The sequence below is a fragment of the Pezoporus wallicus genome, unplaced genomic scaffold, assembly GCF_028554395.1.
Source record: "Pezoporus wallicus isolate ANWC-B61680 ecotype Strahan unplaced genomic scaffold, APGP_CSIRO_Pwel_v1 contig_10051, whole genome shotgun sequence".
Lineage (NCBI taxonomy): Eukaryota > Metazoa > Chordata > Aves > Psittaciformes > Psittacidae > Pezoporus > Pezoporus wallicus.
The window spans coordinates 1-27,998 of NW_026643056.1; the positions used below are offsets into that span (position 1 = coordinate 1).

General features: G+C 52.8%; 3 protein-coding genes across 3 annotated transcripts; 2 read left to right on the plus strand and 1 right to left on the minus strand.

Annotated features, from left to right (window-relative positions):
* The first annotated feature begins 5,032 nt into the window (after positions 1 to 5,032).
* Positions 5,033 to 14,304, plus strand: MRPL48 (mitochondrial ribosomal protein L48). Its single transcript, XM_057396575.1, has 8 exons — positions 5,033 to 5,149; positions 6,855 to 6,907; positions 7,240 to 7,277; positions 8,196 to 8,281; positions 9,041 to 9,213; positions 10,825 to 10,927; positions 12,044 to 12,133; positions 14,056 to 14,304. The coding sequence occupies exons 1-8, from the start codon at positions 5,129 to 5,131 to the stop codon at positions 14,128 to 14,130; spliced, it is 639 nt and encodes a 212-aa protein (XP_057252558.1). The 5' UTR covers positions 5,033 to 5,128; the 3' UTR covers positions 14,131 to 14,304.
* A 544-nt stretch (positions 14,305 to 14,848) lies between these two features.
* LOC130592333 (cytochrome c oxidase assembly factor 4 homolog, mitochondrial) lies at positions 14,849 to 16,166 on the minus strand. The gene is made up of 2 exons (XM_057396576.1): positions 16,072 to 16,166; positions 14,849 to 15,271 (listed from the first exon to the last, which is right to left on the minus strand). The coding sequence occupies exons 1-2, from the start codon at positions 16,163 to 16,165 to the stop codon at positions 15,003 to 15,005; spliced, it is 363 nt and encodes a 120-aa protein (XP_057252559.1). The 5' UTR covers position 16,166; the 3' UTR covers positions 14,849 to 15,002.
* A 24-nt stretch (positions 16,167 to 16,190) lies between these two features.
* PAAF1 (proteasomal ATPase associated factor 1) lies at positions 16,191 to 27,989 on the plus strand. The gene is made up of 12 exons (XM_057396570.1): positions 16,191 to 16,286; positions 16,369 to 16,409; positions 16,898 to 17,001; positions 18,140 to 18,229; positions 20,403 to 20,501; positions 21,370 to 21,520; positions 23,492 to 23,686; positions 24,711 to 24,802; positions 25,843 to 25,958; positions 26,528 to 26,610; positions 26,987 to 27,069; positions 27,851 to 27,989. The coding sequence occupies exons 1-12, from the start codon at positions 16,240 to 16,242 to the stop codon at positions 27,926 to 27,928; spliced, it is 1,179 nt and encodes a 392-aa protein (XP_057252553.1). The 5' UTR covers positions 16,191 to 16,239; the 3' UTR covers positions 27,929 to 27,989.
* Positions 27,990 to 27,998: the final 9 nt, after the last annotated feature.

The following is a 27,998-nucleotide window of genomic DNA, read 5'->3' on the forward strand; positions in this document are numbered from 1 at the left end:
GGATGTCTGCGGGGAAAGGCAGATGCACACGCTCTGCCCGCAGTATGTGCAGCTCCCATGGGGCTGGAGCGCCCTCGGTAGGAAGGCATAAAATTGGGGCTGTTCAGCCTGGAGAAGAGAAGCTGCCTGGAGACCTCAGAGCAGCTGGAGAGAGACTTTTCATCAGGGCCTGTGGGGCTGGAAGAGACCTTAAAGCTCCTCTAGTTCCAACCCCCTGCCACAGGCAGGGACCCCTTCCACTAGAGCAGCTTGCTCCAAGCCCCTGTGTCCAACCTGGCCTTGAACACTGCCAGGGGTGGGGCAGCCACAGCTTCTCTGGGCACCCTGTGCCAGCGCCTCAGCACCCTCACAGGGAAGAGCTTCTGCCTCAGAGCTCAGCTCAGTCTCCCCTCGGGCAGGTTCAAGCCATTCCCCTTGGCCTGGCCCTACAGGCCCTTGTCCCAAGCCCCTCTCCAGCTTTCCTGCAGCCCCTTCAGGCACTGGAGCTGCTCTCAGGTCTCCCCTTAAGGAGCCTTCTCTTCTCCAGGCTCACCCAGCCCAGCTCTCTCAGCCTGGCTCCAGAGCAGAGCTGCTCCAGCCCTCGCAGCAGCTCCATGGCCTCCTCTGGCCTTGCTCCAACAGCTCCAGGTCCCTCTTGTGTTCCTGCCCCAGAGCTTTATCAGGACTGCAGGGGGGGTTCTCAACAGAGCACAGCAGAGGGGCAGAATCATCTTATCCATGTGGTGTCAGTATGGATTTGAGGGATCTTTCCTGCTGATCCCAGGGAAAATACAGGCTCTCTACCAGGGAGAAGTCTTGGCTGTAACAATTATTCTTATCACAAAAGCTCAGCTCAGGCTCAGCATCTTTTCGCATGGGGAGAAGGAAACACTTCTGCGTTGCCTGCCAAAGAGGTTTCAGCCCAAGGGGCTCGCAGGGAAGATGGATGTGGCTTTCAAGATAAAGCAATTGAGGGACCTGGCTCTGCTTGCTGGAGGCAGAGGATATCATCCTGCTGACTCCTGGTGGCCTTTGGCATGGTCCTAAGAAGCTCTGCAGAAGGTAGAAAAGGAGACAAACATCAGAGGTTTTCTTCCAAAGTGTTTTTAAACACTTTTTGTCTGGTTTTGTAATTAAACCAGTCCATAAAGGAGAGACTTTCAGGTGCTGGATCTCAAGTCTCCTAGGACAGCTTTGCTCCTCCAGTGCCAAAGAAAGTGGATTGAGAAGAGGCAAGAAGCCTGCAACAGCCTCTGCATCAGTCACAAACCACTCGAGCATCACCTCTGCCAGCACTTGTGCTGTACAGGCACATCCAGCTACGTGACAGGGAGAGATCTGCAGCGAAGCAGAAGAGGATGGATGAAATAATCCCTCCAGCGAGGCCAGGCTGCAGGAGCCTGGAGAAGGAAGAAGAGCTCCACGGTTCTATTTCAGTTATAATTAGCGTACAGAAAAGGGGAGCTTTGGGTTTCTGCAGCTGAGGGGGGAAGCAACAAAGCAACACCTTTGCTTTTTTAAATGTCACGAAGAAGGAGGTTGTGCTCCTGCAAAGAGGGCCGCGGTTACCTGGCTGTGAAGGGATTCATTAATCAAAGAAAGGCAGATCCGGGAGCTGAGGCGCATTCAGGCTGGAAATGAGGTCCATGGTTTTTAACAGAGAAGGTGCTCAGCCACCAGAACAAGCTGCCAAGAGCAGCGCTATCTTTGTATCCAGGGAAAATCAAGAGAAGGAGCCTTTATGAGAAAGCTGCTTTCATCAAAGCAGGAGTGATCTGCTTCCGTGCAGCGGAAATCTATAGCTGAGGCGTGCAGGAGACTGAATTACATGATTTAACAGCCCTTTTTGGCCTTAAAATCTGCCCATCTATGATAGATGATGGAGAAACTCGGCACGGAAGAGACAGACTCGTTTCTCACTGAGATATGTAGGACAATGATGGTCACTGGGAGAGGGATACTGCTCTAGCCCAATTTGTGACTACTCTACCCCAAACTCAGCCTCGGGCAATGCTCCCTCCTCAGCCACATTTTGTGTGATGAGTCCCTGGGGGGGGGCAGATGGACTTAGGGGGTGCAGCCCCATCCATAAGCACAGAGAGTCTGAGGTCATAGAATCACAGAATCAACCAGGTTGGAAAAGCCCTTTAAGCTCACGCAGTCCAACCGTTCCCAGCCCTGCCAAGGCCACCACTGCCCCATGGCACTGAGGCCTCGTCTCCATGGGGTGTGAACCCTTGCAGGGACGGTGACTGCAGCCCTGCCCTGGGCAGCCTGTTCCAATGCCTGAGCACCCTCTGGGGCAGGAATTGTTCCTCAGCTCCATCTAAACCTGCCCTGGTGCAGCTTGAGGCCGGTTCCTCTTGTCCCATCCCTTGTTCCTTGGGAGCAGAGCCCAGCCCCTCCTGGCTCCATCCTCCTCTCAGGCACTTGTAGGCAGCCATCAGGTCCCCTCTGAGCCTTCTCTTCTCCACACTGAACCCCCCAGGTCCCTCAGCCCTTCCCCATCACACTTGGGCTCCAGCCCTGCTCCAGCTCCGCTGCCCTTCTCTGGCCCCGCTCCAGCCCCTCAATGTCTCTCTTGCAGTGAGGGCCCCAGAGCTGAACACAGGATTCAAGGGGTGGTCCTGGAACAAGAGGTCGTCATCAGCATGACTCCCTCTTAATTGCTGTGCCCATCAGGGTCTCCTCCCACAAACACAGCACCAGCCAATCCCCCTCCAGTCACAGCAGCCTCTCCTCAAGCTCCGCATTTCCTTCAGGAATTCAAAGTTCATGGGAGGAGAAGCCCAGCTTTATTGGTCCAGGAATGCTGGCCTCAACCCAGCTCAGCCTCCCCCAGAGCTCCTTGCTTGAAGAGCCTGGAGTCACCAACCCAGCGTCACTGCAGGGCGGCCCTGGCTGGGGCTCAAAGGGCAGGACAACGTCCCTTCCACATAGGCAGTTCTGTCATGTCCAGGGAGCTCCACAAGAACACAGCTGGGAGCCCATGGCCTTGATAAGGGTGGAGGAGAGAGCAAAGGTTGGGCAGATCCTCTCTGCTCCCTCCATACCTGAGCGGGTGGAGGAGACAGCACAGCCCTGTGCACGGCACTGAGTCCATCCATGCTCTTCATTGGGGCAGACCTTGTCCTCCCTTGTTCCTTCTCACCCCTCCATGCACCAGATCACAATGAAGATAAATACGTGGGGTATCAGGTGTGTGTCAGAGCAGGACAAGGCCTGACAGAGTAGAGCTCGAATCGAATGCATGAGCCTGGTTTGCAGCAGACTCTTGCCACATCAGTGAACGCAGATGAACTGGAGATAAAGGCAGGAAGTCTATGACAGACCCCGACAGCTCCAGCCAAAAGCAGTCAGGGCAGTGATCAGTCAGCAGAGCTAAATCCTGACCTGAAATCCAGCTGCCAGGCTGCTGCTGCACAGGATGGAGAGCACTAAGATACTGATGTCCGCCTTCTATCTTCTGCAGGGAAGCAGGCAGGAGGCTCTGCTGTCAAGAAAGGGGAAATCAGGGCCAGCCAGGAGAGAAGGGACTGGGGAAGAGCACAGGAGGTGACCTGATACTGGGCACTGGTGAGGCTGCCGCTCAGATCCTGTGTTCAGTTCTGGGCCTCTCACAACCAGAGAGACATTGAGGTGCTGGAGCGGGGCCAGAGAAGGGCAGCGGAGCTGGTGCAGGGTCTGGAGCCCAAGTGTGATGGGGAAGGGCTGAGGGACCTGGGGGGTTCAGTGTGGAGAAGGCTCAGGGGGGACCTGATGGCTGCCTGCAAGTGCCTGAGAGGAGGATGGAGCCAGGAGGGGCTGGGCTCTGCTCCCAAGGAACAAGGGATGGGACAAGAGGAAACGGCCTCAAGCTGCACCAGGGCAGGTTTAGATGGAGCTGAGGAACAATTCCTGCCCCAGAGGGTGCTCAGGCATTGGAACAGGCTGCCCAGGACAGGGCTGCAGGCACCGTCCCTGTAAGGGTTCACACCCTGTGGAGATGAGGCCTCAGTGCCATGGGGCAGTGGTGGCCTTGGCAGTGCTGGGAACGGTTGGACTGGATGATCCTGAAGGTCTTTTCCCACCTCACTGATTCCATGATTCAGGTGAAGGAGTGTGGCTGGGACAGGAGGAAGCAGTTTGCAATGGGATGTTCGAAGCTAGCTCCAGACTGTCAGCTTTGGAGTGCACGGAGCCACACATCACCCATTCCCTCTCCTCTTCCACTGGGAAATGCACACTGCCCATCAGGGATGTCCCCTACAGCCTTCCTGCTTCAAATCCCGGGAAGCACCTCCAGCCAGCGGCTGGGATCCAGGCAGTGGCTCTGAGGTGGGATTCACTCTGCCCTCAGCCTGCTGAGGAAACAGGAGTTTCTCCTTCCCTCACAAGCCAAAAGCGTGCCTGCATGGGGACCGAGCACCTCATGCTCCCACCTCCATTGTCACACACACAACCGAACCTGGGCCATGGTACCGCTGCTGACCGCAGGGTAAGGTCCAGCCCTTCTCCTTCCAGGGAAAAAAGACCCCAACCCCCCTTTTTGCGGTGCCCATACCAGAGCCAAATCAGGCCAGTTTAACACCAAATCCTCTGTCCCCGCTCCGGCCCAGCACACCCGGCCCAGCCCTGAGGCTGCCACCACACTGAAGGCGGGTCCTGCGGAGCCTGCACCCCACAGCCAACACGGACACCGTGAGCTGCTCATGAACGCAGACACCGAGCCCTGGAGCCTGCTCGGCCCAAGCCCGCCCGCCCGCCCTGACAGCCCCCGGGCACCTCCATCCCCGCCGCCCCTCACGGCGCTCCCTCACGGCGCTAACATGGCGGCCGCGATGCCACACTCAACATGGCCGCCGCGCCGGGGCGGGTCTATCCGGGCCACACTCAACATGGCCGCCGCGCCGCGCTGGGGCGGGTCCGGTCAGGCCACACTCAACATGGCCGCCGCGGAGAGCCAATCAGCGTGCGAGGAGCGGGCGGAGCGCGGCCCCGGTGGGGCTGAGGTGTCCGCCATTACCGGTCCCCTCAGGCCCTCTCCCCCCGGTCCTTCCGGACACCGGCGGCTGCCGCTAGCGCGGGTGTCCCAGGGTTATCGCTCCTGCTGGGGGGAACGAGGGGAGGGAGCCGCGGGGACCTTGAGGGCCTCGTCCCAGGCGGAGGGATGAGCGCGGCGCTGCCGAAGGTACCTGTGGGCTGCGACCGGCTGTGGGGGACCTGTACCGGGGCAGGACGGGAGGGGACAGGCCTGGTCTGGGGACAGGAGGGACAGGACGAGCCCTTGCTGAGGAGGAGGGAAAGGCCCGGCCCTGGGGCTGGAGTTGTCATAGAATCATGGAATGGTTCGTGTTGGAAGGGACCTTAAAGCTCCTCCAGCTCCAACCCCTGCCACGGGCAGGGACCCCTTCCATAGAGCAGCTTGCTCCAAGCCCCTGTGTCCAACCTGGCCTTGAACACTGCCAGGGATGGGGCAGCCACAGCTTCTCTGGGCACCCTGTGCCAGCACCTCAGCACCCTCGGTGTAAAGGAGTTTTTCCTCACATTCAGCCTGAATTTACCTCTTTTAGTTTAAAACCACCACCCCTCGTCCTATTGCACAAGCCCTGCTAAAAAGTCTTTCACCCTTTTTGTTATAAGCCCCTTTTAAGACGTGAAAGGAGTGGAACTCCAAGACCCCTTCCTCATGTGAAGGGAATTGGGGTGTTGTGTCTCCTGGGAGGACACAGGCCTGACCCTGAGTTAGTGCCCTTGTTGCTTACCCCTGTGTGCCTGGGCTGGGGGCAGAGATTCCCCCCCCCAGCACCCCTCTTTCCTCCTCAGTACCCAGGGCGCATCCCTGGTCCTGCCTCTCCCTCTGCTCACATTGGCAATAATCCCCCCAGCGTGGCTGGCTTGGTGCAGCTCTGCCTGCCAGGGTTGTGGTGACAGCAGGGCTCTGCCTTGGTGATGGATGAGCTGTTTCCTTCCATCCATGCGGAGCTGGAACAAGCCTGAGGGTTGTGTGGCTGGTGTAGCCTGGTGGTGGTGGGATGGTGTGAGTGATGAATGTGGTCTGTAAGCAAGGGGAGGAGAGCCTCCCTCTGCATGTTGCATCCCAAACTAAAGCAAAAGGGGTGCCTGAGAAGGTTAACACAGTCATAGAGTCATGGAATCAACTAGAACAGGTTGGAAAAGACAAGTGTCCAATCCCTTGTTCCTTGGGAGCAGAGCCCAGCCCCTCCTGGCTCCATCCTCCTCTCAGGCACTTGTAGGGAGCCATCAGGTCCCCCCTGAGCCTTCTCTTCTCCACACTGAACCCCCCAGGTCCCTCAGCCCTTCCCCATCACACTTGGGCTCCAGGCCCTGCACCAGCTCCGCTACCCTTCTCTGGCCCCCTCCAGCACCTCAAGGTCTCTCTGGTTGTGAGGGGCCCAGAGCTGAACACAGGATCTGAGGTGCAGCCTCACCAGTGCCCAGTGCAGGGGCACAATCCCTGCCCTGGCCCTGCTGCTGCACTGGTGCTGATCCAGGCCAGGATGCCGTCATCTCTGTGTTACAGCTGTGTTCTTGAGAGCAGTGGTAGCTGGAGGCTTTGGAGAGACTGGGAGGGTTATTGGTACGTTCAGAGGGTCTCCAGTGCCATTTCAATGGGTGTGTTCTGGGAAGTGGTGGTGAAAACTCACTGGGTATCTGCTGTACTGTTTGCACTCTAACAGGCTGCCCAAGGAAGCTGTGGCTGCCCCATCCCTGGCAGTGTTCAAGGCCAGGTTGGACACAGGGGCTTGGAGCAAGCTGCTCTAGTGGAAGGGGTCCCTGTCTGTGGCAGGGGTTGGAACTGGAGGAGCTTTAAGGTCCCTTCCAACCCAAACCAGGCTGGGATTCTGTGATTTTAACTGTAGGGCTCATTGCAGGTGCTGTGCTTCAAGAAGGGAGCATTGCTAAAGCAAGTGTTTGCACTCAGCAGGTGAGTGATCTGAAATTAAACCTATCAAGTAAAACACAGTGTAAGGCGTTAAAACAGTCACTTCCACTTGCATTGCCACAAAACACACATGACAAGAAAGATACTTTTTTGCCAAGGAGAATCTTTTAGTTATGGAGGGGGGACTTTGAGCTGATGTCTGGGACCAGAAAGGGCTGTTGGATGTGCAGAAGAGCAAGTCCTGTTGCTAATGGGATCTCTCTGTGTCTGAGGGAGGCCTAGGGGTGGAAGCCTTTGTTCAAGGATTGGCCAGATGTGTTTCCATATCTGGTAGGTGAAAGTAGAGCTTTTAATCATTATCTTGTTTCCTACAGAGCAGCAACACCCAGAGAAAGCCATCTGTGTGCTGCAGGTAAGGCCTCTTATTAATCCAACACAAGGAAAAGCCTCATTTACCCCAAATAATTATGACATATTAGAGAGTTTGTGTCCCTTTTTGATTCTTTTTAAGCTAATTTTGCACTGAGCGGCTGCTCTTCCACTTCCCTACTTGTTTTCCTAACCTTCTGTTTCCCTGTTTTTGGCTAAGCAGGGTCCTAGTCATGGTGTTACACTGTATAGAGTGACACCAGGCAGATGCTTTTCACTCTATTACTACTCAGGAACTGACTTAGACCCTCATGACTGTAACATTTGTTGAGCTGGTGGAGTCTGCTGTCACAATTTAAAGTAGAATTTGTTTTTGATGCGGAGGCAAAGAGTAACTGAGTGGCTTAAATCCTTGGTGTTCGGTTTCTCTTTGCTGTTCTGAGCTGCTTTTATTAAAATGAGGGTTATTGAGGGCCTCATTTTACCCTGGAGATTGAAGGATAAATAAAAGCTGATGCAGTTCTGATTTGGCTTCCTAGCACATGTATATTTGAACAGGACTGGATGGAAAATGAAGTGGGGCTCAGATCCATCGTGGTGGCAGCACTGCTGTCATGGAAGAGGAGACAGATGCAACATTTCATCAGCATCCTCCCCATCCACTGGTGCTGACAAGTCTTTTATTTGCCTGAGAATTCACCTGGGAAATGAATCACTTTTAATCTCTTCCTTATTTGTTTCTCACTGTAACCAAGTGTGAATTGTAACAGGCTTGTCTGGGGCAGAGATCACCTGGAGCTTTAGAATCATAGAATAGAATCATAGAATATTTGGCTTGGCTTTGCCTTTGTCAGGGAACTGAGGATGAATTCTTGCCCCCAGTGAGGATTTGGGGATCTCAAAGCACTTGTATATGTTAAAAGAAGAGCTGGAAACACGTTTGTTCTGCTTTGGGTTTAAGGTGATGCACTCCTGAGTTGCCACAGACACTACAGGTCCCGTCCTACACATGGCATTGGGAGGTTCAAATACCTGCTCCCTAAAGAGGTAGGTATAAAACTCCCCAGCTGTGCTTGCTTCCAGCTGAGGCATCTTGATAGAGCCTGATTGAAGTGTTGGGATTATTAATTCCGTGGCTGATGAATCATATGGAAAAGGAATAATGTAATTGTTTACTGCTTCTTGGTAAAGAGTGTTAAGTCCCACCCACTCACAACACTGCATAAATCCTTCCCAGTACATAAATACCTTGTCCAGTACATTCTTACTAAAGTTAATGAATAGTTTTGGGAGGGAGGAATCTCTTCCTGATGCTGATTTTACCCCCCCCGCCCCCCAACTTCAGATCATTGCAGAATGTTGTCAGCAGGTTTTGTGTGCATTTAAACTTTCTACATTCCCTTAGATTTGGAAAGATGACAGTTTTTATGGAAGGAGGAACCAACAACTCCTCTAAAACAGCTGCCTTGAAGGCAGGAGCTGAAATAAAAAGCAGTCTTTCTCCTCCCTTTTTGTCTTCTTCTGGAAGAAATGAATCATGGTGTGCATGTATTTTCTGTGTGACTTCTGTAGCTCTGCCATCCAAAAACTGAACTGTTCAACTTGAGAACATCTGTTCACAGAATGTCATCCCAGTTTCATAGTCAGGGAGAGTGAGCACAGATGGGCTGTGAGATACTCAACACAGCTCAGCAAACCTTTGTCAGAAGAGAGAGCTGTAGATGGTCTCCTGTGTGGGCAAGAGGTAATGGGTTTATTTCCAGCTTTGTTCCAAAAAGCTTTCTGTGTTCTCTTTATTAAATACAGGTTCCAAAGAAGAAAAAGGACAGAGTGCAGATGAAAGAGATAAATGCTGGGACAGATTATGAGTATGGAGATATCAACATCCAGATGACTTCCTATGATATGTGTCTTGTGGAGCATTTTTCTCAGTACGTGCATAAGCTCTGCAACAGGCTCTCCATTAGAGTCAATGAAAGGTACGAGGAGCTGTGCTGTCATTCCTCACCATCTCATTGTGTTAGGCCAGGTCAGGCTCCTACAGGATGATACCTTGAGCTAAGGGCACAATCTCTGATAGATTCCCACATCTGAATCTTTTGCCATCTGCCTAGCATTCTCTTTATGTGTATCTGTACTATTTGGGATGCTTTATTCATAGAATCACAGAAGGGTTTGGGTTGGAAGGGACCTTAAAGCTCATCCAGTTCCAACCTGTCTGGACACCTTTCTCTACACCAGGTTACTCCAAGCCCTATTCGTATAAGGAAGGCTGAAATGGATTTGTTCAGGCATTGATTCCAAGGGAAAAAGAGCTGATACTTCTCATTCCTTTGAGAAAGAGCAACGTCCTTGACAGGCCAATGGGAAATGGCTTTAACTTGCCAGAGGGGAGATTGAGATGAGCTCTTAGGCAGAAGCTCTTCCCTGTGAGGGTGCTGAGGCGCTGGCCCAGGGTGCCCAGGGAAGCTGTGGCTGCACCATCCCTGACAGTGTTCAAGGCCACGCTGGACAGGGCTTGAGGGTCCAGCTCTGGGGGATGAGCTTTACGGTCCCTTCCAACCCAAACCACTCTGGGATTCTATGGAAAAGACTTAAGCCTGTGGGTGCTGAGCCCGGGAATGCGGGCTCAAGTATTGCTGACTTATGCTGCTGGTTTTTATAGGCTCTGTGCATATATTGTGCTCACTGCAAGTGATTATACAAACTGGAATGAACTTAGGAAACCTCTGAAGGCTGTGGGAGAGCTACCCACTACTTTAGTAGTAGGGGATGCTCCAGTTGCATACTCAAAGCCGATGGATCCTGACAGCAGCTTTGCTGGTTTTAATGACTCTGAGGGATGTGAGACAGGTCCTCGGTACCTGCAGTGCACCCAAGGAGCTGTAGTCACTTGGAGAAACACTGCATTGCTGTAGGTAAAACCACTTAGTGGTGCTTCTCTGAAAGTGTATCTAACTTACCTTAAAGCTTTATTACCTTTTATCATATTTGGGCCCTCTGAGGTTGGACTTGGTGTGCAGAGTTCAGTATGTACAGAAAGAAGTTACTTCCCCTTAGAGAGCAAAGTTTGTAGGGTAAAAGATGAGCAGTAGGATGTAGCCTGTTGTTACTGATGCTGTGCAAGTGGAGAAGGGGAGTTGAGGTCTCTGGGGGAACGCTAACTGCAGAACGGGATCTGATCCAGTGCCTCGTCGTACTTCTGTTGAATTCAAGGGTGGAAGTAAGGTCTTTGGAGTGGTGCCTGGCAGCTTTTGCCTCTGTTCCTGATGAACAGATTACAGAATAAATCAGAACTGTGGCTTTAGAGCTTTCTTTTAACTCTAAAAGTTGCAAGTCCTCTTCCCAGGCTGGTGTTTGTAGCTGAAACAGCCTTCTGCTGGCAGCAGAGCTGCAAGCTTCTCCCTATCTCTTCCCAGTAAAGCACCCAGCTTCTGCCAATGCTTGAGTTGTTTGATACATAGTTTGCATAATTAATTCCTCATGAAAAGTTAATCTCCTTCCACATTCTCTGCTGCTGGAGGTTGATTCCTTCCTGTAAAGTAGGAATCTCCCTCCCTGGCCAAAGCACTGACCTGTGGTTCCTGCAGCTATGCGATGCCCACCAAAACCGAGGAAGTGCTGTTCTTGGAAGAGAGAGGTTCCAAACCACAGCTGGATGCTGTCCTTACAACCCATCAGAGGGTTATCCAGGTAGGAGTTCGCTCATCATATTGTGGCTCTTGTGCAGTGCTTCCTATCGCAGGCTGCCCCTCAAAACCCCTTAACTCCTGGAGTTAAGTCCCTGGAATAAATGAAAGGTGTAATCTGTGTGTAAATTGAAGCATGGAGCAGTCTAACTGGATTTCTTGGTAAAGGTTTCTCACAAAGCAGAAGAGGGGTTCCTGGATTATGTATTTCAGACCGAAGATTTATCAGCTGTTTTATGCACAATACTTAAGGCAAGGGGTAAAAAAGTCACATTTGGCCTTCAAGGATGCTGGAGAGGGGCTCTTCATCGGGGACTGTAGTGATAGGACAAGGGGTGATGGGTTCAAACTGAAACAGGGGAAGTTCAGGTTGGATCTTAAGGCAGAAGCTCTTCCCTGGGAGGGTGCTGAGGCACAGGGTGCCCAGAGAAGCTGTGGCTGCCCCATCCCTGGCAGTGTTCAAGGCCAGGTTGGACACAGGGGCTTGGAGCAAGCTGCTCTACTGGAAGGTGTCCCTGCCCACGGCAGGGTGTTGGAACTGGATGGACTTTAAGGTCCCTTCCAACCCAAACCAACCTGTGATTCTATAAAGGATGACTGGGCAAACTCAGTGTAATCTAATAATACTGTTAGTATCAGGGCCAGTTTCAAACATGTACAACCGGTTGAGGTAAATAGTTCTTTCTCCTCAGTGATTTTTCCCTGCTAAACCTCTGCTGAATTACATGTTAAACCCAAGTGTGGACTTTATTACCTGGAGATAGCTGATGTGTGATTAACACTGGGGCTTGCAGGTTTGCAGTGGCAGCCTTTGTATTAGACTCTCATCTAAATGAAGATCTTCATGCATGGTTGAATCCCTTTCCATGCAGGAGAACAGTCAGGAAGCACAGGAGAGCAGTCAGGAAGCACAGTGTTCATAGAAAAGAGCCAAAATGAAAGCTTTGGGCTGTGCTGTATGCAAAAGGTGTGAGCACAAAGCAGAGAGTGCTTCTCTGAAGTGCCTGACTGCCACAGGCTCATACTGAAAGGGACACTCTTTCTTTCTATGCCATTAGTATAATGAGTCCATTTGGGATGTGGAGTTCTGCTCCTGCAGCACTTTTATTTCCTCTTTCAGATCAGCCATTTGAGCTCAACGTTTGCTCCAATCCTCCTGGAAATCATTCAGAGTAACCAGCCTGAAGGGGTCCATCTGTTAGTGAAAGAGGTATGTTTGATTTTACCAGTGATGGGCACTCAGGAAGCAGGTAGGATGTGACATGAATTTGCTTGGAGAAGACAGACCTGGTCCTGAAGCTGCTGTCTGCTCTGGACTTACGGATACCCAGGATCACCCAGAACCAGCCCTCACTTGGTCTATGGAAAACCATTACCTCTAATTCTTGATGAGTGTTCCATACTCCATTTAGCATCCTCTGGATGCATCCCTACTCACAGAGCTGTGTGGTGCAGTGACATGCTGGAGGGAAGGGATGGGATCCAGAGGGACCTGGACAGGCTGGAGGGTTGGAACCTTGTGACTCATGGAGTTCAACAAGGCCAAGGGCAAGGTCCTGCCCCTGGGTCAGGGCAATCCCAGCACAAACAGGCTGAAAGAGCTGGGCTCGTTCAGCCTGGAGAAGAGAAGGCTCCTTAAGGCGAGACCTTAGAGCAGCTCCAGTGCCCAAAGGCGCTCCAGGAAAGCTGGAGAGGGGCTTGGGACAAGGGCCTGTAGGGCCAGGCCAAGGGGAATGGCTTTAACCTGCCAGAGGGGAGATTGAGATGAGCTCTTAGGCAGAAGCTCTTCCCTGAGAGGGTGCCTAGTCGCTGGCCAAAAGACCTCAGGACTTCAGGCCAGAGCTCAGGACGAGGGCAGAACTCCACCCACTGGTGGACCAGGCATAAGGAGATACTTAAACTCATTTTACATTCAGACAAAACATTCCCAGGAAGCCCTTTTTCTTCAGGGACTAAAAGACTCTAGTGGCTGGCAAGGGAACGCAGCACAACTAAATTTAAACATGAAAGCACAGTTGGCTTCTTAAGTGGCCTTTGAAGAGTATTTACTTATCTGCAGCTCTGCAAAACCAGAAGGAAGATGGGAGAAGGTCTCTTGAGCTCAGTAATCTCTGCTTTGGTCACGGTCCCATTTCTGGGTTTAATTTTGCGTGATGGCTTTGGCCCTGGAGGGACAACTGTGACATTGAGCCACTTGCAAAGTCATAGAAACATAGAATAGTTAGGGTTGGAAAGGGCCTTAAGATCATCCAGTTCCAACCCCCCTGCCATGGGCAGGGACACCTCACGCTAAACCACGGCACCCAAGGCTTCATCCAACCTGGCTTTGAACACTGCCAGGGATGGAGCATTCACAACCTCCCTGGGCAACCCATTCCAGTGCCTCACCACCCTCACAGTAAAGAACTTCTTCCTTAGATCCAGTCTAAACTTCCCCTATTTAAGTTTTAACCCGTTACCCCTTGTCCTATCACTCCAGTCCCTAATGAAGAGTGCCTCCCCAGCATCCCTCTAGGACCCCCGTCAGATACTGGCAGGCTGCTATGAGGTCTTCCCTTCCCTTCCCTTCCCTTCCCTTCCCACTTTCTCAGCCTAACCCAGTCATTGCAGTCCACTGCAGGAAGCCCAGTGGCTTCATGCCACTGATGGTGCAAGAGGTGAAAGCTTTGGGATGCTCCTGCAAAGACTGGAGAAAGTCCCAATCTCCTTAAGAACATAGATGCTACAGTGATGGGCAGTGGCAGAGATGGAGACATCCAGTTGACTTCTTGAGCCCAATGCCATCACTCACACTGACAAAAGCAGTTAGCCAGGAGAGGAAGAGCTTACAAAGATGAATTTCAGAGCAGCCCATGCCAGTACCAAGTGTTCAAAACCATTGTGGCCTCTGCTTTCCCCCAGAACCTGCTCTTGAGGGAAGCTGGATATAAGAGAGGAGTCTTAGAGCGCTGCAACCAGCTTCCATGTGGAGCTGCCTACAAGATCCTACTCAGTGGGGACTTTCTGCTTGGGCTTCTTAGGTTCAGCAGACAATCAATTTCTAAGTGATTCTTTTTGGGAGAGGGTTCATCTTCCATTTCAGGCAGTTCTCAAGGTGGTTCTGATTTGCTTGGTTTGTTCTATCCTCTACAGCACACAGAAGCTGACTTCAAGAGCCGACTGAAGGCTCGACCAGAACTTGAAGAGCTGAAGGCACAGATGAACTGAGATGAAGATGAACTCTCCATCCACTTTGGAGCCACCCCCGGAAAAGTGACCTTCTCCACATGGTTGTTAGGCCTGCAGAAGGTGATTTCATGAGCATTGTACCAATAATGTGGTGAGTGGGAAGAAAATTCCCTGTTAAGGAGCTTGTCTTAATAAATACATGTGTTTAACTGACCCTTTAGAATGAGGCCACGGAGCTGCTGCGAGGGCTGGAGCAGCTCTGCTCTGGAGCCAGGCTGAGAGAGCTGGGCTGGGGCAGCCTGGAGAAGAGAAGGCTCCTGAAGGGGAGACCTGAGAGCAGCTCCAGTGCCTGAAGGGGCTGCAGGAAAGCTGGAGAGGGGCTTGGGACAAGGGCCTGTAGGGCCAGGCCAAGGGGAATGGCTTGAACCTGCCCGAGGGGAGACTGAGCTGAGCTCTTAGGCAGAAGCTTTTCCTTGTGAGGGTGCTGAGGCGCTGGCCCAGGGTGCCCAGAGAAGCTGTGGCTGCCCCATCCCTGGCAGTGTTCAAGGCCAGGTTGGACACAGGGGCTTGGAGCAAGCTGCTCTAGTGGAAGGGGCTCCTGCCCATGGTAGGGGATTGGAGCTGCATTACCTTTGAGGTCCCTTCAACCCAGACTACTCTGTGATTTCAAGATTTTGGGGTGGAAATACCCATCTCACCCCACAAGCATCCCCTTGAGCTTCCAGTTACCCCAGTGACAAAGTTCTTCAGCCAGGGTGATGGATACCACTGGATTTAATCTCCCAACAGTACAGTGTGGATTTAACAGCCACCCAGTGGACCAAAAAAACATCACAAAAAAAAGGGGTGACATGGCACAGCCACCCCATTCCTGGCGATTCCCAGTCTGGGATCAGGCTTCCAGGGGGATTTCACTCTCCAGCAGGAGCTGGGTGGCCTTGGCTCTTGCTGGGTGCCCTCTGTACCTCCCTGTCCTGCTTCCTGTGGGCCATGCAGTCTCTGAACGCCCTGACCTGGGGCTGGCAGTGCCGCCAGTCCTGCTGCTCCGCCATGCAGTGCTGCAGCGCCCGGTGCTGGGCCATGCAGCCCGTCCTGGAGACCATGGCGTCCACTGGGTCCTCCTCATCCTCCTCTTCCTCCGGTGACACACGGCTCCTGCCATGTCCCGGCCTCGCCATTGCTGCAGGGAGGGAGGTGCCAGGAGTTGGGTGCTGCCTTCCTGTCAACAGGAGGAACACCCCACGGTGCCCAGCACCCTCTATCCCACACCCCTATGGTGCTCAGCACCCTCTGTGCTCACATGGTGCCCCAAAAGGGTCCATATCCCTCCCTGGGAAGAGCTCAGCACCCCTTCATGCAGCACATACACCTCCATGGGTACCCCTCATGCCTCCTCCCATAGGTGCCCAGCACCCCCATGCACCTTACCTCCCCCTGGGGGTGCCCAGCACCTTCCCCAACCTATAGCTGTTTGCCCCACACCCCTCCATGGGTGCTCAGAGCACCCACATCATCCCCATGCACCCCCTCAGAGGAGCTCAGTACCTCCCCCATGCATCCTACCTCCTCCCATGGGTGCCCATCACCGTCCATGCACCCACCCAGCACCCATGGGTGCCTAGCACTCTCCATGCATCCTACCCCCACACAGCACCCTCCCCAACCGATAGCTGTCCACTCCCCATCCCAGAGCACCCACATTACCCCGTGCACTCTACTATGGGTGCTCAAAGCATGTCCCCCACGTACCCTACCCCCATCCATGGATGTCCAGGACCCTCCCCAATCCATACCCCCACCTCCATGGGTGCTCAGCGCCTCCCCCATGCACCTTACCCACACCCACGGGTGCCCAGCACCCTCTCCAACCCATGGCTGTCCACCCCCATACCCCACCATAGGTGCTCAGAGCCTGTCCCCCATGCACCCTACCCCCACCCATGGGTGCCCAGCACCCCACGGTCCCGGCTCCCCTCGTACCCTCCCAGCACCGCGGCGCGGCTCCTTTAAGGCTGGTGTCGGGGAAGGCACTGCCGGGGCGCGGCGTGACGTAGCGCCGGACGTGCCCGCTCATTGGACAGCGCCTTCCCCTTCCGCCCCGGCGGGGTGTGTCGGGAAGGAAGGAGGCGGAAGCGGACGCTCGGCAAGATGGCGGCGACGCTGCGCATTCAGAGCGACTGGAGCCGGGCGCTGAGGTGAGCGCGGGCCCCGGGGCCCTTCCCGTGTGCCGGTGCCTTTTACCCGCCCCGCACTCACTGCTGCTCTTTCTGTGCGCAGGAGGGACGAGGGCGAGGCCTGGCTGAGCTGCCGGAGCCCTGGTGAGCGGCCGGAGGAGGCCTCGGGGGGCGGTGGGATGATGGGGTGCCGTGGGGCTGGAGGGAACCCTGTGGGGTAGGAGGGAGGGAGGGCAGCTGGGGGTGTCCTGTGAGTGGGGTGAGGCAGTTAGGAGGTGCTCTATGGGTTGGGAGGGGGGTGAGGGCTACTGTGGGGTGCACTGTGAGTTAAGAGGGGGTTGCAGGAGGTTGGGGGGTGCCCGTTGCTTTATACGGGAGTGAGGGTGGTTGGCAAAGGGACCTAAAGGTTATGGGGGGGAGTGATGGTGGTTGGGGCGTGCCCTTTGGGTTAAGAGAAGGGTGAAGGTGATTAGGGGGTACCCTGTGGGTTATGGGGGGGTGAGGGTCTGAGTGTGGCTGTGGCCTGTGCTATGAGAGGGGTCAGGGCAGTTTTGGGGTGCCCTGTGTGTTAGGAGGGGGTGAGGGGAAGGAAAGCTGAGGGGTGCGCAGGCTGATGGCTGCTCTCCCCGCAGGGAAGCCAACCCTGTACGGCAGTGTGACCCGCCGGGGGCTCAGCACCGAGGGTGTTCCCGACATCGCTGCCTCCGAGGGCTTCGTGGTTGGGGAAGTCACCAAGGTGCCAGGGCTGGGCTGTGGTGGGATTGGGGGGGGGGGGGGGGTGTTAGTAACTGCCTTGTGTGCACAAAGGGGCAGTGGAATCATAGAATCCCAGACTGGTTTGGGTTGAAGGAACCTTAAAGCGCCTCCAGCTCCAACTCCTGCCCCAGGCAGGGACACCTTCCACGGGAAGCAGCTTGCTCCAAGCCCCTGTGTCCAACCTGGCCTTGAACACTGCCAGGGATGGGGCAGCCACAGCTTCTCTGGGCACCCTGTGCCAGCGCCTCAGCACCCCCACAGGGAAGAGCTTCTGCCTAAGAGCTCATCTCAGTCTCCCCTCGGGCAGGTTCAAGCCATTCCCCTTGGCCTGTCCCTACAGGCCCTTGTCCCAAGCCCCTTTCCAGCTTTCCTGCAGCCCCTTTAGGCACTGGAGCTGCTCTCAGGTCTCCCCTTCAGGAGCCTTCTCTTCTCCAGGCTGCCCCAGCCCAGCTCTCTCAGCCTGGCTCCAGAGCAGAGCTGCTCCAGCCCTCGCAGCAGCTCCATGGCCTCCTCTGGTCTCACTCCAACAGCTCCACATCCCTCTTGTGCTGCTGCCCCAGAGCTGGATCAGGGCTGCAGGGGGGGGTCCCCTCTTCACGCAGCAGAGGGGCAGGATCCCCTCCCTGAGCACTGCTCACGCTCTGGGGGTGCAGCCCAGCACACGGGGGGGGGGGGGGGGGGGGTGTGTCTGGGCTGAAGCACACACTGAAGCTGGGTCATGGGGAGCTTCTCCTCACCCCTGAGAAGGGCTGCTCTAATCACTTCTCCACCCAACCTATAGCTGTGCTTTTACAGCACTTGAAATAGCAGCCTGAAGCTGTTGTCCAGTCCCCTGCATGGTGCTATCCAGCTATCCCAGGCCTCCTGCCTGTGCTGTGCCCTGGAGCTGGTCTGGAACATCCCATACTTGGGTTGGGGTGCTCTGACCATTCCAAGCCATCCAGGGCTTGCATCTTGAGGAGCATAAAGAGATGAGCCCAGTGCTGCATCTCCCATTGGTCTTCAGGCTGTGAGAGACCACAGCCTGGTTCAGACTGTAGTTCTACCTTGTCACTGTCTGTGTTTCAGTAGGACTAACAGCACTTCTAATTCTTCTCCTCCTCTTTTTCCTCCTCTAGAAGAGCATTCTCATTTCTTGTCCTCATGAAAATGTGTCCACCAAGTTCCTGGCCCCGTACACAACTTTTGGTAGAATCCATCAGAAAAGTGTGAGTAACTTTGCCAAGTGAGTGGGAAATAGCTGGGAGTGACTTTGACCTTTCACAGTGTGTCTCTGAATGGTGCATGCTCCTTTTGAGGGGTGGTCTGCAGCCTGACTTTGTGTGTGAAGCAGGAAATAGAACACAGCAGATCATGGAAACTTGATCGTGGTTGAGTTTAATCCCTAAAAATAATCTCTTGTATCCTTTGGACTGTTTTTTTCCCTAAGTCATCTATTTTCTGCTTACTTCAGGCCCTTGACAAACCCCCCTATAAAGGGATATGTGAATGAGTGTGTCAAAACCCAACATAATACAAGGTTCCAGGTGCTGAGCTTTTCATCTGACTGGTTCTGCTCCATCCCTGTTTGCAGCAGCTCTTGTTTCCCATTAATAAAGTTTTCCATCTTTGCTGTATGAATTTGTGTTTGTGGGGCTGGGAATTGCATGTTGGCATAAACTCGGCTTGCCCTGGTGGGAATTCAGGGACAAGAAAGGCTCAGCTTGTATTTAAAACTCAATAAATTGCATAAATTTCTCACTTATTTAAAAGCAGCCTTGCTCCTTTGGCTGAATGATCTTTCTTATCATGCCCCCATCAACCTGGGGGTGCCATAAGCACAGCCACGTGCTGAGCAGTGACACACAAAGGCTGACTGACCTGAGACTTCATTTCTTCACTGAAGAGAAGCTCATAACTTGGCTTTGTAGGTTGTGCTTCTGCTGAATGCTTAATCCTATGTAGAAATGATCCAAGAAATGGGGGAGTGTGTATCCTGCAGGCACAGCAGCTGCCCTGCAGGGAGTCCCTGAAGCCACTGGAGATGTTACAGAACACTTATCTCCTGATCTATGGAGTAAATGGTTGTGATAAACCCAGCCTAAAGTGCTGGGAAGCTGCACAGTCAGTCTGAATTAGCTCAAAAGCAGTATGAATCAGGTGCCTTTGACATAAAGGCAACTCTACAGCTGTTTTTAAGAGAAAGCAAAGCTCTGCTGAGAGATGGAGCTTGGCACTAAAAGGTGAATTACTTCCCTGAGCTTTGTGCTGCTCGAGAGTCCCCAGCTGCCCTTTTGTGTGAGAAATGGAATCAGCATTCAGAGCACAGCAAAATGGAAATGCAGGTGGAAGTGTTCAGTCTGCTGTCAAAGGGGGGTGATGGGTTCCAGGTGCACTGCAGAGATCTCCTCTGGAAAGCAGCTGAAGCAAGAGCTGTTAATATAGAGATGAGTTTAAAGCTGGTGTGGACTGTGCTCCAGTTCTCCTTTATACCTGCTGCCTCTTCTGAGCACTCCTGTTTTGCCTGATTCCATATTCCAAGTCCTTCGTGAAACTCTGGGCATGTGGCAGACATCAGAGGGGGTTTTAATTTCTGCTTCAATGACTTTCTCAGGCTTTTTGGCTTTTTCAACCAGAGAGTAAATGACCACAGATTGGTTTGTTACATGAGCTGCCACTTGTGTTACCAATGTACTTAATGGCTGTTGTAATGGATTAACCACTACCTTGTGCTCTTAATTGAATCACAGAATCCCAGACTGGTTTGGGTTGAAGGGACCTTAAATCCCATCCAGCTCCAACCCCTGCCACGGGCAGGGACCCCTTCCACTGGAGCAGCTTGCTCCAAGCCCCTGTGTCCAAGCTGGCCTTGAACACTGCCAGGGATGGGGCAGCCACAGCTTCTCTGGGCACCCTGGGCCAGCGCCTCAGCACCCTCACAGGGAAGAGCTTCTGCCTAAGAGCTCAGCTCAGTCTCCCCTCTGTCAGGTTCAAGCCATTCCCCTTGGCCTGGCCCTACAGGCCCTTGTCCCAAGCCCCTCTTCAGCTTTCCTGCAGCCCCTTTAGGCACTGGAGCTGCTCTCAGGTCTCCCCTTCAGGAGCCTTCTCTTCTCCAGGCTCACCCAGCCTGGCTCCAGAGCAGAGCTGCTCCAGCCCTCGCAGCAGCTCCGTGGCCTCCTCTGGACTTGCTCCAACAGCTCCACGTCCTGGCTAAAACTGTTTAGCTGGGGGTGTGGAATCTCTTTAGGGTGTTCTGAATGAGTTCAGCTGTACGTTTTGGGGAGATGATGGCACTGAATTACTTAGCAAGGCTCCTCTAGTACAGAGTTAGATGCTGGAGCAGAAATATCTTTGTACTGGGTGATACAAAGCTAATGTTTGGTGTTTTTTACCCTCCTGCAGGTCACCTGTCTTGATATCTCCAGTGGTGGAGGGCTTGGCGTGTCTACCAGCACGGATGGGACCATGAAAATATGGCAGGCTGCGAATGGAGAAATAAGAGTAAGCGCATCTAGCTTTGTTCTGAGTTGCCTGTGACATTATTAAAGTCATTTGGCCTTGACTTTGGTCTGGCTGTCCACATGTTGAGGTCTAGGGCAGGCAAGAATCATGGATTGGTTTGGGTTGGAAGGGACCTTAAAGCTCATCCAGCTCTAACCCCCTGCCATGGGCAGGGACCCCTTCCACTAGAGCAGCTTGCTCCAAGCCCCTGTGTCCGACCTGGCCTTGGACACTGAGATCTCATTTAAATCTACAGTCTGGCCTTTGAATGAAAAGCTAATTCAAATTTGACATCTCTGAGGTTTTAATCAAATCTCTGGAAAGCATGGCTTCTCCCAAGGGAAATGACGCTCAGCAATCCGGAGAGGAGTCTCAGCATGAAAATAAGAATGGGTCCTTAGGGATGACAGCTCGAATGTGGAAGATAACTGGCAGCTCCTAATCTGTGTGCTACAAGCACTGAATGTCTTCTGCAGTAGAGAAGAGGTGAGGAGAAGGCTCCTGGCTCTGGTGGATTAACCACATCATGGCTTGTTGCCTTCCCAGTTAATGTTTCGTGTGGAGCTTGACCTATCAGCTGCTTGCTTGGTAGAGGATAAAGACATTTAACTTCTGGCTGGAAACAAATGTAGTATCCTTTACTGCACAATCAGCTACTCAAATGGTAGAGGGAGACCCCAAGTGTGCCTGCTGCCTCTTGGACTGCCTCAAGTGCAGACAAGTCCATTCCAGGCATGCACACTCAGAGGATTTGAGCTTAATTCTTTGCCCACATGGGAGCACCAAGTTTTCCAGTGTCATAGCTCAAAAACTGCTTGGCATAAGGATGATAACAATGGAACTAGCACCTAGTTCTTTGTTTTTCCAGAGACTATTGGAAGGCCATGTGTATGATGTGAATTGTTGCAGGTTTTTCCCATCTGGCCTCGTGGTTCTGAGTGGGGGAATGGATGCCCAGCTAAAGATCTGGTCAGCAGAAGATGCCAGCTGCGTGGTAACATTTAAAGGTCACAAAGGAGGTACTTAGCCTTTCCAGTGCTTCATCTGCCATGTGTATAATTGCTTTGGACCTGAGGGCTGATGTTCAGTCACCAGCCTGCTGCACTTTGTGCTCTGCATTTGTATTAGATGCCCACAGTAGCTTTTGCAAGCTCCCAGAACATAAATAAGATTAGTAGCTGTATTAGACAGATGAAACCATTTATCTCACCATTTTCTTGCATTTTCTTCATGAATTAAGATTAAAAGAGGGAGGATGCAGTCCATTAGCCTGCGGTGAGTGCCAGAGGTGAAAGCAGAGGGCCTTCTGCTCCTGCAGAGCTCCAACCTGCATTCAGTAGCCTTGTTGCCTGTGCTGGAAATGCCTTTGCTTGCACCAGAACACCTTGTTCAGCTTCAGCTGCCTCCAGAGCCTCTTTCTTTTGGTTTTGTTGTTTGTTTTTTCATTCTCCTTGCCCAGAAAAGCAAATAGGAACTTATTATGGGCTTGCAGAACTCAGGCAGTTACCTGCCTTGAGGATGCGTGCTGTTTAAAGTGAGTAACTCAGATCAAGAGGTGCTGCAAGGACACTTAAGTGATTATTAGTTAAGAAGGGCTGGAATAAGCTTGTTCACCCCTGTACTGAGGGCACACATTCAGCTCTGCCCCTCCTGATGGTCTTGCTGCTGAAAATGAGAGTAAATTCTTCACCCTCCTTGTGTCCTTGTGTTGAGGATGCACTGACCATCTTGCATGGTGAGTTTAGTGCTGTTCCTTGCAGGAGGGTCTGCACTAGAAACCGCTCCACTTGACACTTAGTCCTAGGGAAGAACTGCAAGGGATGGAAAATGAGCTACCCAGAAAGGCTCCTGGAGCTGTGATCAGACAAATTTCCTTACAGAGCCTCTGTTAATCCTTAGAAAGCAGATTTGGGTTTCCAGGACCCTTTGTTCAGAAGCAATGTGGATTCTGACATACTGCTTAAGCATGCTCCTCTTTCACTCTTTGTTTACACCAGGCCCAGAGCACAGTGGCCAGTGATGCTGTCTTGTCATGGCAGGTGGTTGCTTCCAAGTGAGTTGTGGATGTGGCATCAGATGCCCCAAACCCTGCCCCAAATTACCTTCTCCCTGAGCAACTAACTGCTCCGTACAGTTCTCTCTGTCTCCCAAGTGTTGGTGTTATCGGAAGGGTCCACGTGGCTGCCCAAGATTAACTCAAAACCTCATCTTCTACTGAACCTGCTGCTGTTCTGATGTGATTTCTTTGTGTGGATTCAAAATACGTAGCTCTAAATGTCCATCAAACCAAAGGCAGCAGACAGCTAACACAGCTTTGGTCACAACACCACCGCCTGGCTCCTGACAGCTCCGATGTTGCCTTTACTCCCTGCTTATAACTCCAGCCCAAGCTGCTGCAGGCTGTGCGCTTGGCTTGTCCTGTCATTTGAGCTTGTCATGTTTAATGACTGCTTCTGTAGGGAAAGTGTCAATTAAACCTTCAAGCCATCTGACTGTTCCCTTCCAAAATGCGTGGAGTTGTTTTTCAGAGCTAGACTTGACAGCCCACACTGAAATAAAGTAGTGACGGGGCATCAGCGCCTGCAAAAACTGCTCTTGTGATGTTTCTGTAGCCAGATAAGGGGATGCTGCTTGCTCCTCACACCTTTTGGGATTACCCAGAGCTGGACTTGGCACATTTTCAGTGCTGGGCCAGGCTGTTTTCTCCTCAAGGTTAATTCTAGAGGTAGAAACTGTGGAATCGGCTCACTCTGAAGCTGATCATTGTATTGGCAATACCTTGCCTTTGTGCCAGATGATGGCTCCAGCTCCATATGGTTCTCTGGGAGCTGCTGCCTTCCACATACACCTCTTTCTAGACACTGTGGGTCCCTACCCTGTATTGCACCCCACCCGATTTGGCTCTGATGACTGGTGGCACTCTGGGACCCGAGATGCTTTGTCTGTGTGCATTCCATGCTCTCTGAACACGTGCCTTTGCTTTGCTGCAGGTATTTTGGACACAGCCATTGTGGATCGGGGAAGGAACGTCCTGTCCTGCTCCAGGGACGGCACTGCCCGGCTCTGGGACTGCGGGAAGTCCGCCTGCCTGGGGGTCATTGCTGACTGTGGCTCTCCTGTCAATGGCATTGCTGTGGGCACTGCTGAGAGCTCCCTCAACCTGGGCATGCCTGAAACTGCTCCGAGTGAGAGTCCTTTCCTTAACATTCATCTTTGAGAGCAGCCCTGAGGAGAAGGACTTGGGCTGTTGGGTGAGGAGAAGCTCTCCACGGCCCGGCTTCAGTGTGTGCTTGAGCCCAGAACTCCCCCCAGGTGCTGGGCTGCACCCCCAGAGCGTGAGCAGCAGCTCAGGGAGGGGATCCTGCCCCTCTGCTGTGCTCTGGGGAGAACCCCCCTGCAGCCCTGATCCAGTTCTGGGGCAGCAGCACAAGAGGGACGTGGAGCTGTTGGAGTGAGGCCAGAGGAGGCCACAGGGGCTGGAGGGCTGGAGCAGCTCTGCTCTGGAGCCAGGCTGAGAGAGCTGGGCTGGGTGAGCCTGGAGAAGAGAAGGCTCCTGAAGGGGAGACCTGAGAGCAGCTCCAGTGCCTAAAGGGGTTCCAGGAAACCCAGAGAGGGGCTTGGGACAAGGGCCTGTAGGGCCAGGCCAAGGGGAATGGCTTTAACCTACCCGAGGGGAGACTGAGCTGAGCTCTTAGGCAGAAGCTCTTCCCTGGGAGGGTGCTGAGGCGCTGGCACAGGGTGCCCAGAGAAGCTGTGGCTGCCCCATCCCTGGCAGTGCTCAAGGCCAGGTTGGACACAGGGGCTTGGAGCAAGCTGCTCTAGTGGAAGGGGTCTCTGCCCATGGCAGGGGTTGGAGCTGGATGGGCTTTAAGGTCCCTTCCAACCCAAACTAGTCTGGATTCCAATTCCCCTGTCCCAGCCTACTTGGGTTTGTCACCACTCATCCTAAGCGTATGGCATGCTGCTGTGTGCCCTTATACCACTGAGGGACCAGAATGGGGTCACCAGTAAGAACACTCGAGTCCTGAAAAGGAATTGAGCCTTATCAGGCAGTTGGAATGCTTACAACTGTGGTCTCCTTGCTGGTGTCTTAGGCTCTGGAGGAATGTTGCTTTACATTCAGCAGGGATGCTCCAACCCAGCAGGTTTTAGTACCATGACCATTTGTTTCATGGGCACTGCTGGAATTCACCATTGTCCTTTCCTCAGGTGAACGTGAAATTGGGACAGAAGGGAAGCTCCTGCTGCTGGCTCGAGAGGACAAGAAGCTTCAAGGAGTGGGTCTGCAGAGCAGGCAGGCGGTGAGGAGTGGGGCTGTCACAAGTACCTGCCTGGGAGGGTGCTCTGTGGTGCTGCTCCAAAACCACCTCTGGGGCCTGTCCCTTTTGTTTCTGTTGTGCTCTTGTTGGTAACTGCTGTTCATGAGGCTGTTCAGAGCTCTGGGATGGGGAATGAAACCACATTAAACCTAGATGGTTTATCTAGCTCATTACCTAGGTAAAGAAGGTGGTTAGTGTAATCCCTGTGCCATTCCCCACGTGGCACAGAAGGGGACAGATCCAGGCTGGAGGCAGGGAAGAGCTGATCACCCCTTTGGTTTTGCCCTGCCCTGTTCTCCCTGTACCTGGTGCAGTAAAGGGATGTTTTCTCTCCTTCCTACTGCCAGATTTTTCTGTGGGGGTTTTAAGTAAGAATTACTCCTCATTTAACCCCATTTTGGGGAGGACACTACTTAAACAGAGGCCAGTAGATGTCATTGTGAAGCAGGAACTTGAGGCTGGCTCATGCAGCCAAGGTGTAAAGTTGCTGTTTATTCTGCAGGTGAGACCTCAGGTGGTAACCAGAACTTCTCCCTCCTCTTAGCAAAGAGCAACGGAGCTGGTAGATGTCAGGTACTGAGGATCTTCCCAGGACCATCCTGGGCAGGGCTTGGAATTAGATGTCCTTAAGGTCCTTTCCAACCCAAGCCATTCTGTAGGTCTGTGTAGCAGATCAAACTGCTCGTGGTGGCTGTGGAGAGTAAAAGCTGGGTGGAACAGATGAGCTCCCCATGGTCAGTGAGGTGGCAGTGTCTGAGGATCAGTTCTCTGTCACTGTGTGTCACATCTCTGCTCCAAAGGAGGCCCAGGAGCAGTCACTGATTGCAGTGTCTCTGCTGATACATCAAAACTGATCCTGGAGCACTGTTCTCATCTTGAGGGGTTATTAACCTACCTCTGGGTTTGCCACTTCGTGCCATGGAAGCAACTCTATGGGCTTCTGAATAAGTGATGGCTTCCTCCTGGGTGTCCTGTGTCCTTCTCTGTGTGTCTGACACTTGCATTTGTTCCTGTGTTCTCAGGTGTTCCTCTTTGTGGGATCTGATGCATTCAACTGCTGCACATTCCTCTCAAGCACCTATATCCTGGCAGGGACTCAGGATGGGAACATTTATCAGCTGGATGTGAGGAACACAAAGTGAGTGAGTGAGGGCCTGGGGCTGCAAGTGTTTAACTACATCTCTTTCCCATTTGTTTGGGAAAGAGCCAGACTGGGGGTCATCCACCTTGTAAAGGGTGGATGTGGCCCAAGGCACGGCACCATGAGCTTCTGAGTCACTTCACAGCCATTTCTTTCTCTTGGGGAGGACACATCTGCTCAGGTTGGTGAGCTCATGGGATGTTCTCTGGCAAATGCCTCCTAAGAGCTCTGGAGCCAGGCTGAGAGAGCTGGGCTGGGGCAGCCTGGAGAAGAGAAGGCTCCTGAAGGGGAGACCTGAGAGCAGCTCCAGTGCCTGAAGGGGCTGCAGGAAAGCTGGAGAGGGGCTTGGGACCTGGTCTTGGAGCAAGCTGCTCTAGTGGAAGGCGTCCCTGCCCGTGGCAGGGGTTGGGACTGGATGAGCTTTAAGGTCCTTTCAACCCAAACCACTCTGGGATTCTGTCTATCTTCTGACCATGAGCTTGCTCGCTTCTTTGTGTTCACACACTGGAATGGGCTCTTGCCTATAAACTATAGTACTCATCCCTTGTTTCTGCTCTGTTCTCCAGTGCTCCCATCCAGGTCATCCATCGCTCAGGAGCACCAGTGCTCTCACTGCTCCCGTACCGAGATGGATTTATTGCCAGCCAAGGTAACTCCAGTGCTGTGTGGTATAATGGAATGGAGGAGCTTTGTACTCTGAGTATTGCCCTCTGGCATACAAGTGGTTGTGGGAGAGGGCTGGACAATGCCCATGGCAAAAAGGTGATGTTGTAGGAGCTATGTTATGTGGTTGCTTTTTGCCTTGTGATTTCCATCCTCCATCTCCCTTGTGTTCTTCCAAAACAGGGCTTCCAAGGTGCACCTCAACCCTCGGAGCCTTTTCCTATCCCCACAACATTTCCCTCTTGCTATGGGCTTCATACCCTGTGATCAGGTGTTTTGATGGACCTGTTTGTAACCAAGAGCATGGCTTATTGCACTGATTGCCCAGTGTTCCTCATGCTTGGTGTGTTCTGCTTGTGTAGGTGATGGAACCTGCTTTATCATTCAGCAAGACCTCGATTATGTCCTGGATCTCACAGAAGCTGACTGCGACCCTGTGTACAAGGTGAGGACTACAGTGTGTTACCCCAGCTGTAAGGAAAGGTGATGCCAGGTAGCATGAGCTGCCTTTATCTTGGAATTTGGCGGCCCTCACAACATGTTCCTTCATAAAACTCACTTTTAAGCTTAGTGGTTTCTTCCTGCCTTACGTTCTGCATAAACAGCTCTGCTGGTGTTATCTCCATCACGCAGGAGCCAACCTGAAGCAGTGGAGGAGCCTGGTTGTTGGAGTACTCTTGTAGAATGGTGTTTCTATAAAGAATGTGAATTAATTATACTGAGAAGATCATGAGGGTGAAAGCAGCAGCGTGGTGCTGCCTGTCCTTTCTTGTCCCCTGGTGACTTGAGACCAGAAACTAGGTCTTATCCTTGCGTTCCCCACTGCGCCTGTACTGCTCAGGGATCCCTGAGCTCAACCCAGTGGTGCTGGTGGGAATTAGCTCTTGGTTTAACCCATTCCTGCTCCACAGTGCAGTTCTCCCACTCCTAGCTGGCGCCCCCCCCCCCCAAGATTAACCCTCTGCCTCGCATAGATTTGACCTGCGCAACTCATTGGCATGAGGAAAGCATTGAAAAAGTCATTTTCCCTTTTGGATCTAAGAGGAGAACATTGTGTGAGCACTCACTTCATCCCTGACCTCCTGGGGAAACCTTGAACTGGCCTTTAAATGCTGCTTGAGAAGTCACTCACCTCTTCCCTCTATAGGAAAACTGACCCCCGAGAGTTTCAGCTGTTACTTGGGAAGCACTGTGCTTCAGTACTGCTTTTCACCCATCTTTTCCAGGTAGCTTCCTGGGAGAAGCAGATTTACACGTGCTGCAGAGACGGGATAGTGAGGAGATACCAGCTTTCCGATCTGTAAGCGCCTGGATCGACCACGTAGCAGAGGGAAGAGCCAAAAGGGCTCCTCCGAGCTGGTTTTCCTGTGATGG

Excerpts from the sequence above, each read along its gene's own strand:
- LOC130592333 (XM_057396576.1), bottom strand. The coding sequence starts at position 16,165 with ATGAGCGGGCACGTCCGGCGCTACGTCACGCCGCGCCCCGGCAGTGCC. Across the intron at positions 15,272-16,071 it reads CGCGCCGCGGTGCTGGGAGG|CAATGGCGAGGCCGGGACAT; the intron begins GTACGAGGGGAG and ends CCCTCCCTGCAG.
- PAAF1 (XM_057396570.1), top strand. The coding sequence starts at position 16,240 with ATGGCGGCGACGCTGCGCATTCAGAGCGACTGGAGCCGGGCGCTGAG. Across the intron at positions 20,502-21,369 it reads CTGCGAATGGAGAAATAAGA|AGACTATTGGAAGGCCATGT; the intron begins GTAAGCGCATCT and ends TTGTTTTTCCAG. Across the intron at positions 23,687-24,710 it reads CATGCCTGAAACTGCTCCGA|GTGAACGTGAAATTGGGACA; the intron begins GTGAGAGTCCTT and ends TCCTTTCCTCAG.
- MRPL48 (XM_057396575.1), top strand. The coding sequence starts at position 5,129 with ATGAGCGCGGCGCTGCCGAAG. Across the intron at positions 6,908-7,239 it reads CAAGTGTTTGCACTCAGCAG|AGCAGCAACACCCAGAGAAA; the intron begins GTGAGTGATCTG and ends TGTTTCCTACAG. Across the intron at positions 10,928-12,043 it reads CCCATCAGAGGGTTATCCAG|ATCAGCCATTTGAGCTCAAC; the intron begins GTAGGAGTTCGC and ends TTCCTCTTTCAG.